General features: G+C 41.4%; 1 protein-coding gene across 2 annotated transcripts in view; it reads left to right on the top strand.

Moving 5' to 3' along the window:
- Positions 1-15,970, top strand: part of LOC146492689 (uncharacterized) — a 246,327-nt gene that overhangs the window by 186,735 nt on the left and 43,622 nt on the right. For both annotated transcript variants that reach the window (XM_085148350.1, XM_085148351.1), the window contains exons 12-14: positions 565-677; positions 6,325-6,441; positions 8,747-8,907. In XM_085148350.1, the coding sequence (XP_085004476.1) occupies positions 565-677; positions 6,325-6,441; positions 8,747-8,907 (391 nt within the window). The remainder of the gene's footprint in view (positions 1-564; positions 678-6,324; positions 6,442-8,746; positions 8,908-15,970) is intronic.

Here is a 15,970-nt window from a genome sequence, read left to right as displayed (position 1 = left end):
AGAACCTCCACTACTTGTTACCTGTTGGCTTTGCTTTCTGTGAAACCACAAAAGACTCAATTTTACCCAGAACCATGAACCCGGACCTGGAACCTGGACCTCAGCAATGATCTTAAGTGACTAAAAGGACTAAAAGGAAGTCTTTATGAATGAGTGAAGATATGGGAAATATTTATACTTCTATTACCACTGCTAGTAGTAGTTATAGAGGATGATAGTACATGCTATAGAATACTATAATATCTGTGGCAGCGGTGCTGAATCAGCCTGCCGGTAAATGGTGCAAAGGGTACTCAGGATTATCCATCAAGGATAACAGTTCTCCGTATGGATGTGAGCACCGTGTCACAAATATTAATGTCTTTGTTGCTACTCTAACAGTGATGTGTTTCTTCCTAAGAGCATAAATTTGGATATTTAAGTCATCTCTTAATATTTCTTTGAAAATAGCTTTTTTTCCCCCCAACTCTGGCCTTAATTCATCACCCAGCAAAATTTCCAGTAATGTCTTAAACAGGTATTACTTTCCTTCATAAACACACTGTCTGTCTGTCTGTTTCTCAGAGTCAGGGGGATCTAAGTTCACCATAGGGAAATCTGTCTGGCTGCTCTGGGCTCTGGTCTTCAATAACTCTGTGCCTGTGGAGAATCCCAGAGGAACCACCAGCAAGATCATGGTAAATTTAGTCAAATGGCTGTGTTTTATTTTGTTTTTTTAATTTATTAATTGTGTGAATGACTCATCAAACTAGAGCATTGATTACAGTCAACTCCAGGTCCAATATTTATTGGTCAATTTTTGTCCATTAAATTTGTTCCATGTTTAAGGAAAATAGCTTCATAGCATCTAACCAAGTCAAGAACATTCTCGAGGAGGAAGTTTTATCATCATCACGGTCTACAATGAACAGGTGACTTCATATAATACAGAGGACTTACAACCGAGTGGAGTAGCACAGTTTTGCAGTGGTTGCCTCACAGCGAGAACGTCCTGGATTTGAATTCATGTTCTCCTCATACTCGGGTGGGTTTTCTCTGAGAGCTCCAGTTTTCTCCACATTACAAAGTTTGAGCTACTTGGCAATTTTAAATTAGTCATATGTGTGAATGTGTCAATGGTTGTTTATGTACATGGACTGCCAATCTGTCCAGGGTGTACCTGTGTGACAGCTGGGCTAGATTCCAGATCCTGAACTGGGTATGCAGAAGAAAATTGATGGATACAACAATGTATAAATCACTAGTTACGCACAAGAACAAGAAGACCAGATTGCACTTTGCCAGAAAACACATAAAAGAGCCTGCAGAGTTCTGGAAAAGATTCTTTGGACAGATGAACCCAAGATTAGAGATCAGAAAGGAAAGTAAGGAGAGGAAGAGCTCATGATCCAAAACATAGCACGTCATCTGTCAGACACAGTGGAGGGAATGTTGTGCTGTTAGTCTTCATTGGCTGTAACTGCTAATAAAAGTAGCAGGATGACTTCTGAAGTGTACAGGGTTGTACTCCAAATGCTGGCAAACAGTGCAAATGGATAGTGAACCAAAGCATACTAGGAACCCAAGAGTTTCTTAAGGCAATGGAATGTGAGATGAGAAATGGGATTTTAACCAAAGCGCTAAAATTTATTCAGTTTTATAAAACCAAAGGCCGGCAGAGAAAGAGCAACTGAAGGTGAGTGCAGGGAAGGTCTTTACTGCAGCCACCCTCAGGAGGTAACACAGCGTTTGGAGATGGCCACGGGTTCTAAACTTTAATGCGTCATTGAATACAAAGGATTTTCATACTTGATTTTCATTAAGTATTAAAAATAGGGATGCAACGATACCAATTTTTTCAAACCGATACGATACCAATACTTGGATCTGAGTACTTGCCGATACAGAGTACAAAAAACGATACTTCTACCACACACACACACAAATACAATTAATTGGAAGACAGGTTTTATTATATTCCCTGCCGATAAAAAATAAAATCTTAATAAAAATGCCCACAAAAATTTCAAGTGAAAAATAAGCACTTCTGTTAAATTATTGCAGTCTCCACATTGTAATTTTACAAAATATCACTGAACTATTGGCACTGTCTGGGCGGGTGGGAATTTCATATCGCAGCTCGAGTATGCTGAGAAGACGGTGCAATCCTATGTTTTCCACGACCGGCATTGGCTGGTCATCCAGAGCGATAAAATGAGTCAGAGCCTCTGTTATTTTAACTGCCCGTGGATTTTCTCTTGACATTTTTCATCGCTTTTCCAAAACCTGAGTTAAAGTTGGCTGTTCCACACTGCTGACATTTTGTTTAGCCTAGCTACAGCCGCCTCCAGTTTCTCTTTTTTATCTGGAGTCGCCAGTCTCACTCGCCTAACCCTGTGCCTGTGTAGCGTGGGATGTCCCCCTAGTGGCCAATCTAAAAAACTACAACAAAAATGACAAGCCACCCTCTGATTAATGAAATAAGTTGGTATCGGTTCATGGTATCGGTTAACTTTTACGAGTATGAGTACACACACATTTTACAGTATCGGCCCTGATACCCGATACCAGTATTGGTATCGGGTATCGGGGCCGATACTGATACCGATACCAGTATCGGTATCGGTGCATCCCTAATTAAAAACAATAATTTTGAGTGATGTTAATTTGTGGTGGTCTACAGAAGCAAAATGATAAAACTTCTATCTATTAACAAGCGTAAATTAACGATTTGTGAGTCAAAAGTAGTTCAACTTTCAAATGACTACATTCTCACCATCAAGCGAATACCTGTGTGACATCAAACTGTAGTCATTAAAAATGTCATGTTTCAGTGTAATCTATGTGTCTACAAGACAATTATTTAACAGACTATTTAGTCACTTGTTTCACCGTGGTGGTCCTTTCAGTACCTGCTGTTACTTTGGGCTTGCAATCTCTAATGCAGAGTAAAGCCACAGGAGGGGAAAACTCGAGGTGTATTTTGTTCGACTGCTTGCCCAAGTGCTTTTCAACAAAACCCCAATCATCTTAAGAGCTCATTAGCTGCTTGATAGGCTTCACAAAAGGGGGTTAGAGCAGAGAAGATGATTATTCAACATCGTATGTGTGCTTTTTTTTTTAACCTGGATTTAAAGTTAGTTGTATTTCAGCCTGCAGGTAAGAGTTATTAATGGTTTTCTTGCCCATTGAACCATTTCCTATGTTTAATTTAAGATTAAAAAATCCACTGAAGAGAAAACTGTGTATTTAAGGTTCCCCTTTAGCAGCACCAGCACTCTGTATCTGATATGTTTTTGCAACACTTGCCAGCCAAAATATTCTACGAGGCAACCACGTCTAATTAAAAGGAAAAAAGAAAGGATGATTACAAGATAAATCCAATTTTAATGGCGGTTTATTTGCCAAATGACTTCCACTTCATTTTTCATACCTGCCTAAGCTTATTCAGGGTTATCAGTAAGTACCCCACTATGCACTGGAAGGATAATTGTCAACCATTTATTATTGATATTAACCATTTAAACAGACAGTCCACAGCAGTTCAAGCCTCCACTGAGGAGTTATATTTTTTAATTATGCTGATTTGCCACAGTTAGTAGGGGTGTGCATTTACTTTCTTAATCACTAAGAAAATTATGCAAATTAACTTTTGGCACAAACAGAGTACTGTGGAAACAAATAGTCCTATTCACCACAAATTGCAAGTGCAAATTTATTGCTCCGGCTAATCCACATCTCTGCTTCCTGGCTGAATGTCAGCATTCAACCATCTTATAGCAGTAAAAGCTCTTCTGTACGGCTAAATGTCTCCATACTGAATTGCCTAAAAAACCTTTTGAAGAATCGTATTAATTTGCTAAAGTAATTTGGGGTAGTTAATATATTTTGATTCCTTACTCAGACAGCAATACTACAATGTGACAACAGCCATTATCTGGTGAAAATCTAGTGTTTAAATAAAAAACATAAAGAAATATTAACCTCACTTGTTGCAGTTCTCTCATAAAAGTCATAATCTTTATCTGATTTAATGTGGCGTCCATGCTCGTTAAGGGCTTTTTGTATACCTCTGCACCACTTCATGAAAACTGACCCGGTGCGCCACCTTTAGGCCATGACAAACACTGCAAACTCTTCCTCTGAAGACTGTTGTTTGATTGTCGCTGGATTGTCGCTGAATATGATACCAGGTCATATGATCATCAGCAGTGTTGGGAAGGTTACTTTTAAAATGTATTTCATTACAGAATACAGAATACATGCCCCAAAATGTATTCTGTAACGTATTCCGTTACGTTACTCAATGAGAGTAACGTATTCTGAATACTTTGGATTACTTAATATATTATCATGCTGTTTACAACTACATGAATGTACTATTGCTGTGATTTATTACTGTTACTGAAGGTCCGCGGCTCCGAACCGTAGTAAAGGGACCTCTGGCTAATACGGTGGGTTCTGTGTCGGCTCGTAGCTGAAAACTAGCTTTACTTAGTTGTCTGGGTCAACTTTGCTAGCAGAGACAGAGAGAGGCGTTGAAAGGCTGCTCCAACAGAACTTATTGTTTTTGGAGGAAAACACGAACACGGTGTACAGTCGAGTCTTAATAGCTTACTTACAGCTGGGCTCGTCAGACACTCTTCTTGGCTGCAGTGGTTATTATTATATTTACATGCTTCCAGCTCCCGTTTTTGCTCGATGACAGCTCGTACTTTTCCTTTTTCTCCCTCCCTCGCTCACAGACACATAACGGGTATGGCAGTCCATTCTCCCTGCAGCACGGACTACACTGCCTATGATGCTACATTCTTTAGAGCTATACCTGTAGCATTCTGCCTGTTAGCTTAGCACAACAACAACAGGCGCTCTCTCACCCAGGAAACACGCAGAGAGAGAGCGTCACCCTGTAACCATGGCAACCGTAACGCTGCCACCTGGAACAACAGAATGTAGCTGTCAAACAAAACCCAAACAGTCCTGACCCGCCACAATATGAAACAGGGAAGTACCGCCGTGTAATCCATTTATTTCAACAAAGTAACTGTATTCTAAATACCACCTTTTTAAACGGTAACTGTAACGGAATACAGTTACTCATATTTTGTATTTTAAATACGTAACGGCGGTACATGTATTCCGTTACTCCCCAGCACTGCCCACTAGTGATACCCACAGTCATCAGGAGGAAATTTGCATCAGTTTGGCACAGAAGTTGATTACTCTTTAAGTAAACATCAAGAAGAAGAAGAACTCCTGAAGAAGACGGTGGCATTGACATGCCAAAATAGGACCTCCAAGGAGCGATCTAAAAACTGCAGTGGTGCTGGAAGCACTCCAGAGGGGTGCAAATATGTAACCTTGAAAGGGATGCTTTTTTTCCTTTTTTAACAATTTTCGATTTCTCACCTTATGTTTGCGTTTCTCCAAAAACTATTAAAACAAATCAGTCAGCCACAGTTTTGTACTTGAGTCTCCAGGCCGTTCTCGAATCTTTCTTCTTCTTCAAATGGAAGATTTTTTTATTTTTATTTTTATACTGCAAAAGATAATCCACTTTGTTTATGCTGAATACATTTGATCACGTCTTCAACAATAAAATATGAATTTCTGCCAACGAGTATCTGTGCAAGAAAAACACGATTATGTAGCAAATAACCAATCAAATAGCTACAGGCTAACAGGCAATCAGCCCAAGCCTGGAATAAATTTGCACCATCTGTTTTCTGAGCTAAAGGCTATGTGAATGAAATAGCAGTTCAACTGCTTGAATGATGAAGGATGTAGCGCTTGAAGCTTGAATTATACAAAGCACTAAACATAACATATCTCACCAAGTTTCCCTCCTTTGTGGAGATGCAATATTAAATAACTTTTACACAATTTTTTTTTATTTGAAAAATACCTTTTAAATTTAATTAATTACTTGAATTATGTATTTCAAAATTGTGCTTAAATACTTAACCAAGTGCTTTGATTCAACTAGCATATTTGCATCAATGGTCCTAAATGAATTTTAAGGTGGGCAGAAGGTATTTTTATATCCACTGTGATGGACGTGATGATGTAAGGAGTGTATTGCATGAAAATATGCAACTAGTTTCATATTATTTACAATTTAAGTTCATTTAATTGTGCGACAGATTCCTGGGTTGCAGCTTTAGGAGGCAGAAATGCCACGCTGGAAAGTATGAACCGGCCCTGCAGGCAAGACAGAGTTTCAGAGCTGTGAGTTTAGCAACGAAATGCCAGGGAGTGGAAATAGAGTCACCGGGATCCTAAAATACTTTCACACCTGTCAGGCTCAGTCCTCATTGATCTTCCTCCACCACATTCTACCTTCAGGTGCTGGTGTGGGCTTTTTTCGCTGTCATCTTCCTGGCCTCCTACACTGCCAACCTGGCTGCCTTCATGATCCAGGAGGAGTACATCGACACGGTGTCAGGGCTGTCAGATAAGAAGGTATGATATGGATGGATGGATATGTCATGGGCTGGGTCGTGTGACCCAGTGTTTGAGTTTTATGTATTTTTGTATCCATTTTTGATCGAGTTAATTTCTAGGTGGCTATTTAGTCCTTCATTTCTTAGTTGTTTCTGTCGTCTCCCCCTGTACTCAGTCTCCCTGATTCGTGCGTCTACCTGTCATGTTTCATGTCTGTGTGGTTATGTTAAGTTCATGTCATGATTTATCTTCATGTCTCTGGGTTTCCTGTTTTATTTTGAAAGAGTCTGGTGTTCTTTGGTCGTGTCCAAATTCATGGACTGCTTCCTCCTGAGGCCGCATTTGTAGACCGATTACGTCACAGCGATGCGCCGAAGGCTGTCCAAATTCGTAGACTCCTCCGAATGCAGCCGACAAATGCGTCCTCCTTTTCCCCAAATTTGAAGGATGGGTCGGGTGTGTCCTTCTTGGCCCACCATATCCCAGAATTCATAGCGCGGCCCAGCCAGTTTCCGGCAATGGCGGCCGCCACTAAGTTTTAAAATTACTCTTATTAATCTTTCTGGGCCACAAAATAAACTTTAAACATATTTTCAGGCGAGAATGTGGGTTAGCTCGTTGATAATTAAAAATGAACACAAAAAACGGAGAAAGATTTCGGGATCCATTTTCGATTTTCGTGCCGTGGCGCTGACAACCGGAAATACTCTGAATTAAGGGCGGGAGTAGATCGAGAAGGCTAGACCGTCCAATTCCATAGCTATTTACTTCCGGCCTACCCGACCTCCTGAGGACCCGGCCCACGTAGACCGCGAAGGCCGGGTCCTCAGGAGGATGCAGCCCATGAATTTGGACACGACCTTGCTGTGTTCGGTGTCGCGTCGTCTGTGTCCATGTTTTCACGGTCAGTCTTTGCAGTGATCATCATCATAGTCTCTGAGTCTTCTTAGTTTGTCACAGTATTAGTTTTCCCAGTTTAGTTATAGTCTAGTTTAGTTACACTATCCCTGCTGTGTTTGTACACTTTGTCTTCGGCCATAATAAAGGCTCACTTTCTGTTAAGTTCACTCCCGTCCCCTCACTTGAGTACGCACCTGGGTCCATCACACACACCACCACACGGCCTGTCTCCGCAGACAGTGACAGGATACATGATTTACAAACAGGTGAATAGTCAAATGATGGACTGAATGGTTAGCAAGAAATTCCACATATTTGATATTGAGAGATTCATGGCTATTTTACGTGATTTAAAACTTACAGCACCAAAGTCCCCCAGACTCAGGGTCATCTTTCAAAATAAATACAACCCTGCTTCCAAAAACATGGAATGCTGTGTACAATCGCGATGGCGATCGTGGCTCAAGAGTTGGGAGTTCGCCTTGTAATCGGAAGGTTGCCGGTTCGAGCCCCGGCTTGGACAGTCTCGGTCGTTGTGTCCTTGGGCAAGACACTTCACCCGTTGCCTACTGGTGGTGGTCAGAGGGCCCGGTGGCGCCAGTGTTCAGCAGCCTCGCCTCTGTCAGTGCGCCCCAGGGTGGCTGTGGCTACAATGTAGCTGCCATCACCAGTGTGTGAATGTGTGGATGACTGGATATGTAAAGCGCTTTGGGGTCCTTAGGGACTAGTAAAGCGCTATACAAATACAGGCCATTTACCATTTTACCATTTACAATGACGAATAAATGAATAGAGAGAGATGCTAACACGTTCTCCGGGTCAAAGGTCATTTTGGGTGGAATAAAGAAGCAGGGAGAAGCCGGAATCTCTTCACTGGGATCACGAATCCAAATTTTAATTCATCTTTGCACATCACAGAGAGTATGTCACCCGTCTGTTATCGACGCAGACTAAAAGAAGCTGCAGTTCCTTCCCCCTCATACCTTCAGCAAACCAACATCTTTTTGGAATCGGGGTTGTAAATACGATTATGCCACAAATATGCTCTCTCTCATATCTGCCTTTAAGAGAGCACATCAGAATAGCTTAAGTTAACAGAAGTGGAAAACTGTGTACTTTCCTTTTTTTATTATTTTGATTTTTCCAGCGCAGTTTCACCACAACTCACAAAACTGTGTCCCGCTGCTTTGACACTTTAAAACCTCATCTGTTTTATCACTCTCTCTCTCTGCGTCTGAGCTCTTTAGAAAAGTGTAGCACAGGAGCTCTTCTTTGAAAGTGAAGTCTTTGAATCTCTGCAGCTCTTCATCCCGCAGCACGGATCGGCTCCTCTCCCTCATTTCAGCTACCGCTCTTTAACTTCTGTCCTTCCTCCTGTCACTTTAATCTCAGCCCACCTCCTCCTCTTCCTCTCCTTGTGCAGTTTCAGCAGCCGACAGAGCAGTACCCACCGCTGCGTTTCGGCACGGTGCCAAACGGCAGCACCGAGGAGAACATCCGCTCCAACTATCCCAACATGCACCAGTATATGATTCGCAACAACCAGAAGGGTGTAGAGGAAGCCATTGAAAACCTCAAGACTGGGTAAGGATAGAAGAACTATTAGCAACCACTTGGAGTGTGGATTTGTCATGTGAATAGAAGAAATCAAAGCCTACGTGTTCGGTTAGATACGAACAGAACAATATTGGAAGTAGATCAGGACTTGGAAGAGCATGAAGTAAAAAATGTCAGACATTGTTACGACCGAACGCAACCACACTCTGCCTGCACTAGACATCTCATTTCTACAAATATACTTCTGCTGTCATCCACCCAGATTCAAGTTAAAGCTGCACATTTTTCGACAACAGCACTTTACTTTAAACAGACACCGTGCCATCTCCCCTGCTTTTTATATATCTTTTATTTTTAACTCGAGGCGGTGTTGTCGTCCGCGCTCGGTTCAATTACGCGAGCCGTTTTTTGCCTGACTCACCCTGTTAGCGCATCGATCGCCTCGCCCCGGGAGCCACGGCAAACTGTTGTAACCTGTGCAGCCCCATCAGGATCATGGCTACTAAATGCAGTTGGAGAAGAGGTGTGGAGGGCTGGAAACTTTTAAATAATAGATGCTAGCAGCAACCGCAGTGCGGTGGGAAATTGCGCCATCTCAGCACTGGCTGACACTCGGGCGCCTCTTGTCTTCGACAAAGGGGGGGTTATTATACGCCTGTGGGACTACAAAGTACACAAAGCACTTTCCATAAAATATACACTCGCTCATTGCGTTTGATGTGGAAGCGGGCGAGGTGGAGGGGAAAGGGGGGAGTGATGCAGATTAGGGTTCAAATGTTTAATGGGACAAGCAAGCACACACGAGCTGGCGAGCAGCGGGCGCTCTTTAGTAGATTTGACGTAGCGTGTTATTAAAACACAACGATGCATTCCTTTTTATCATACTCGCTTGCCCCTCTTACATTAATTTTCCACCTCTCTCTCTATCTCACTTCAATCAGTCTGTCCGTCGTCTCTTTCATTACACGCTGTTTATCTCCCTCTTCCTTATCCTCCCCTCTCATCCTGACATTATATACAAAGGAAATATCCGTCGAGGCAAAGTGATATGAAGATTTCTGTTTGATGGCACTGAGCACCGCCTCTCCATCTCATCTTTTCTCCTTTTCTTCTCATGATGATTTTTTTCTGTCCTTTCACTGGTCTATTCCTCCCTCTCTCATTAACTCCTTGCTCCCAGTTCATCAACTCCCGTGCGCTTCCTTTGCCACCCGATAATAATATCTGAGCTTCCCTTTTCTCTCCTTTTGCTGTCACCCACCTCTTCCCCTCCTGCTTTGTGTAGCCTCTTCGTCACCTTTTTTTAAAATCTTCCACCCTTCAACCGAGCGCTTTCCCCGCAGTAACAATTTGGTGGATCTGTGCAGCTCCCTGACTGTGAATATAAATGAATGTGAAGTAGAAGAGCAGGTGTAGTGACAAATCTATCATCCGCCTCTCAGATGTACATCACCAGTGTGAGCTGAGCTGTTACATTTAATCCATTACTTGATGATGAACTGTTGTAATTCACTTTTGATGTATATCCCTTTTGCACTGCTTCCACTCCAGTAGCAGATTTCAAATGATTCATTTTTTCCCGATACTTTAATCCTGATTTTTTTTCTTTTTAATTATTACTGTTACTACTGGATTACTGGAGAAGATTCTTCCTGCAGTAATTTATATTTGGTGGTATGTCTCTGCCCTTGCATGTGCGCAGATAGAAAGCCTGAGGTGAGAGAGCAGCATGCAGAAACAATCTGGCATCAGTGAGAAGTGATATAACAGTGATTAAATGAGATGTGGCATTAAAAGAAGAAGCTAGGACGGAGCCGGGTTTCAGATGTGCAGCAACCACAGGGAGGCTCGCTGTTATCAGCCGGTCTGTGAGGATTACAGTCTGAGCTTCAGTTTTTGTCTTGCCTGAATTAATGCTAGTCTCAATATTTTAGATTATTATAACTAAGAATTTCTTCATTTTCCCAAAGAGTGAAACCACAGGCTGTGTAATTATCACACCATATGTCTCCAAAAGTTGATTCTGTTCATCTGGACGTAGCGTTTTCTGGGAGAAAGGTTTCGTCACTCATCCAAGTGACTTCTTCAGTCTCAGCTGACTGCAGGTTTCCAATCTTATAAACAGGACATTTGCATAATGACTGAAACCAGCCCACTGAAGGAACAATGGGCTGGGAGTGTTGTTATTTTGTAAGTGATTTAAATGCTAGTCACATGTTTAGTGAGAGCTGTTAATTATAGATTTAATTTTCTGCTAAAGGGGAGCATTTAACAGGTATTTTCATTAGAAAACTGCGTTTCCCAGAATTCTTTGTGGTAGACAAAAGTTACTCTGGGGTTTTAGCTAGCAAAGAAAGTTTCGGGAAGCCATTATATGTTGCTCCGAATGCCGAGAAGTTTTGTTGTACATTTCCCTTTTTGAAGCCTTATATAAAGACTATCATTTCTACAACTGATGTCCGATCCATTTTTTTGGCTTAGTGGATTCGCCACAACAGTGAGGTCAGTTCCTTAATCATAATTATGCAAATTCTCATGACCATTGATCAACAACCACTGACCAAAACCCACTGATCAAAGACCACTGATCAATGGCTATGAGTACCATTCACAGAGAGTTGGGGAATGACTGCAATCACAATTCAATTCAATTCAATTTTATTTATATAGCGCCAAATCACAACAAATGTCGCCTCAAGGCGCTTCATAGATACAGAGAAAAGCCCAACAATCATATGACCCCCTATGAGCAAGCACTTTGGCGACAGTGGGAAGGAAAAACTCCCTTTTAACAGGAAGAAACCTCTGGCAGAACCAGGCTCAGGGAGGGGCGGGGCCATCTGCTGCGACCGGTTGGGGTGAGAGAAGGAAGACAGGATAAAGACATGCTGTGGAAGAGAGACAGAGGTTAATAACAGATATGATTCAATACAGAGAGGTCTGTTAATACATAGTGAGTGAGAAAGGTGACTGGAAAGGAAAAACTCAATGCATCATGGGAATCCCCCAGCAGCCTACGTCTATTGCAGCATAACTAAGGGAGGATTCAGGGTCACCTGGTCCAGCCCTAACTATATGCTTTAGCAAAAAGGAAGGTTTTAAGCCTAATCTTAAAAGTAGAGATAGTGTCTGTCTCCCGAATTCAAACTGGAAGCTGGTTCCACAGAAGAGGGGCCTGAAAACTGAAGGCTCTCCCTCCCATTCTACTTTTAAATACTCTAGGAACAACAAGTAGGCCTGCAGAGCGGGAGCGAAGTGCTCTAATAGGGTGATATGGTACTACAAGGTCATTAAGATAAGATGGGGCCTGATTATTTAAGACCTTGTATGTGAGGAGCAGGATTTTGAATTCAATTCTGGATTTAACAGGAAGCCAATGAAGGGAAGCCAAAACAGGAGAAATATGCTCTCTCTTTCTAGTCCCTGTCAGGACTCTTGCTGCAGCATTTTGGATTAACTGAAGGCTTTTCAGTGAGTTTTTTGGACATCCTGATAATAATGAATTGCAGTAGTCCAGCCTGGAAGTAATAAATGCATGAACTAGTTTTTCAGCGTCACTCTGAGACAGGATATTTCTAACTTTAGAGATGTTGCACAAATGGAAGAACGCAGTCTTACATATTTGTTTGATATGTGCGTTGAAGGACATGTCCTGGTCAAAAATGACTCCAAGGTTCCTCACAGTGTTACTGGAGGCCAAGGTAATGCCATCCAGAGTAAGAATCTGGTTAGATACCATATTTCTAAGCTTTTCAGCGCTGAGTACAATGACCTCAGTTTTATCTGAGTTAAGAAGCAGAAAGTTAGTGGCCATCCAAGTCTTTATGTCTTTAAGACATTCCTGCAGTTTAACTAATTGGTGTGTGTTAGCTGGCTTCATGGACAGATAGAGCTGGGTGTCATCTGCATAGCAGTGAAAATGTATGCTATGTCTTCTAATGATGCTGCCTAGGGGAAGCATGTATAATGTAAACAGAATTGGTCCTAGCACTGAACCCTGTGGAACTCCATAATTAATCACAGCATTGTAAGATGGTGACAGATGTACCCTTAGACCCCCTCCTCGATTCAGAGATGGTCTTTCCCTTTTCACGTAAATGGCCTCCTTGACTCCACGCTCAAACCAGGATGTTACATCCTCATCCTTGAAAGAGTGTCCACTAGCCTGTTGGCCTTTTGGAGATTTATTTTCCTGGATGATTGAGAATGCATCAAGACATCACACCATATGATGTAGTGTGTGAATTTAGGAAACCCTCCCATGACACCCTGGGAGTTGCAGTTTTGAGAATGGCACTTGGTCAGTTTCTAATTCCTAAGATATGTACAGCTGGATAATGTTGCAAAGAAAAAATGCATATAAATGCAGCTGCATCACAGAAAACTCCTCATATCTGCAACATGATTCAGATTTGAACCACATTATCCAAAGTAGCTACAACATCACTGCTGTAGAAAATGAATTAAAGCTGGTTTGATTGATTGGTAATTTATTTCAACATGTGAACAATATACATTTAGAAAAGAAAAATAAGAGAGAAAAAAAATACTATACAAAAAAACGTTCTGATTGATTTACATGTTGAAAGGGAAGAAGTAAACACTTATTTAATCCCACCCCTTTGCCATAAATTATCAGTTAATATTTAGTCAGCTTCCTTACTGATATAATTTGTAATAAAAATAGTGAACAGATTTCTGATAGACTATATACTATAATATCACATCATGATTTTATTTTATTTTTTTAAATAGAGACATTCAGTTGTGGGTAGTGACCGAAAGAACGAGATCGCGGATACAAGCGGCAGAAATGAGCTTCCTCCGAAGGGTGGCTGGCCCCTCCCTTAGAGATAGGGTGAGAAGTTCGGCCATCCGGGAGGGGCTCAGAGTAGAGCCGCTGCTCCACATCGAAAGGAGGCAGCTGAGGTGGTTTGGGCATCTGACAAGGATGCCTCCTGGGTGCCTCCTGGGTGAGGTGTTCCAGGCATGTCCCACCAGGAGGAGGCCCCGGGGCAGACCCAGGACACGCTGGAGAGATTATATCTCTCGGCTGGCCTGGGAACGCCTTGGTGTTCCCCCGGATAAGCTGGAGGAGGTGGCTGGGGAGAGGGAGGTCTGGGCCTCTTTGCTTAGGCTGCTGCCCCCGCGACCCGGCCTCGGATAAGCGGATGAAGATGGATGGATGGATGGAGAGACATTCACTTAATTTCAATATTTTCCTTTTCTTTATAGTTCGAGAAGATCATATTTTTATAACTCTTTTTGAACAGTTTTATGTTTGGACGTTGCTTTAATTCCATCTTCAGACTGTTCCATAGTTTCACTCCATGAACAGAAACACAAAAGTCTTTTCTTGTCGTACGTACCTTCCCTGTTTTGAAGTTACAAAAAACCCTTAAATTATAACTTCATTCTTTCAAAAAGAACTCTGAATATTACCTGGCAGTTCTTTATTTTTTGCTTTGAATAGAATTTGTGCGGTTTGGAATTTCACTAGATCGTCAATCTTCAATATTTCAGACTGCAAAAATAGTGAGTTTGTATGTTCCTATAACCTGCATTGTGGATGATTCGAATATCTTTTCTTCGAAGAGTAAAAAGTGAATGTAATGTTGTTTTATAGTTATTGCCTCAGACCTCTGCACAATAGCTTAAGTATGGTGAAACCAGTGAACATATGGCGTTATTTTTGTGCCACTATTCTGAGCGCACGTGAAAAAAAGTTTGCAGGTGCAAGTGTTGCATTTTGAGGAGAGATTTATTTTGAGCGAAGAAAAGCTGAATTTGAGTGAACAAAATTCATTCCTGCGTGCAAAAACTGTATTTCAGTGTTTGCTGTTATCCACACACACAATAGCAGCCCCTCTCGCTCAGTTTTTGCATTTGCGCTCGCTCGCAATGTGTTGCTCGCGCTCTCAACATTTCTGCCCGTGCGCTCAACTCTTTCTCTACACCGTTATATTTGTGCCACAAAACCAGCCAATCACAGACTTGGATGCAAAAATATCTGATTGGCTGTTCTGGTCTCCAATCAGCTCAAAATGACGATTTGACCATTTCGTCCAAAACTCAAACGAGGCAGTGGCGGAGGAACACAGAGTGGCAGAGTTTGAAATGTTACTCTTTCTGGGTCACAAAATAAACTTTTAAGATATTTTCATGCGAGAATGAATAACGTTTTCGGAGATGCCTGTTACCCATGTTCTGTCTAATTCCTGGTTTGCCATGTTGAGTACTGCAATGCTTCATGATACTTTGGAATGAATACATCTTACGTGAGCTCTCCAGTTAAGTTTTTCATCTATTATTACCCCAGAAATTTATTTTCACTGACTCTTTCAATATCAACACCATTTATTTGAATCTTTGCATTTGTATTTAAACGACTATTTCCAAATAACATAAGTTTAGATTTATTCAAATTTAATGATAATTTGTTATCATCAAGCCAGAACTTCACTTTACTTACTTCACTTGATTGATTGAATATGTGTGATAACAGATCGTTGTTCACACACATCACCAATGAAACACCTTCCTCTACCTTCCGCCAGACGCAGTAGGCTGTTATTCATTGTAATAAATGTAAAAGTATCTTTATTTTAAACCATTATCTTCTCCTGAACATTACCAACTACCTTTTGAGCTCAAAAAGAAATCAAAGACCTTCCAACGTAACAAAGGAAACGTCCAAAAGATGCTTTTGCTGCTGTTTTAACCTAGAAACACAGCTCGGGTTGCTGCTGTTCAGCAGGGTGAAATTACCACCACTAAGAGGTGCTGCTAGGGACTGATAACAACATATAATGGGCATTCGATGGGCTGATAAGATTTGAAACAGGTGGGTATGACTAATGCAGTCCAACAGCTTTGATAACAGCCTTTACATAACACATTTACAGACTGATCTGCCGTAAGATGAATTTCCTAGTTAGCTTTAAATATCATCATTCGCAGTGATTTATGGTTTATTTCTTTTTCAGTTAGATTAAATGTTGCCGAAATATACTAAGCCTTACCCAATCATGTGGTGACTTTGAAAGAAACGAGGCTTTTGTAAACTTCCTGAACATTTATGTAAAAAAAC

This window comes from Neolamprologus multifasciatus, chromosome 22 (assembly GCF_963576455.1).
Source record: "Neolamprologus multifasciatus chromosome 22, fNeoMul1.2, whole genome shotgun sequence".
NCBI lineage: Eukaryota > Metazoa > Chordata > Actinopteri > Cichliformes > Cichlidae > Neolamprologus > Neolamprologus multifasciatus.
Note: the sequence above shows the minus strand (reverse complement) of the source record. Positions and strands in the feature narration are given on the sequence as shown.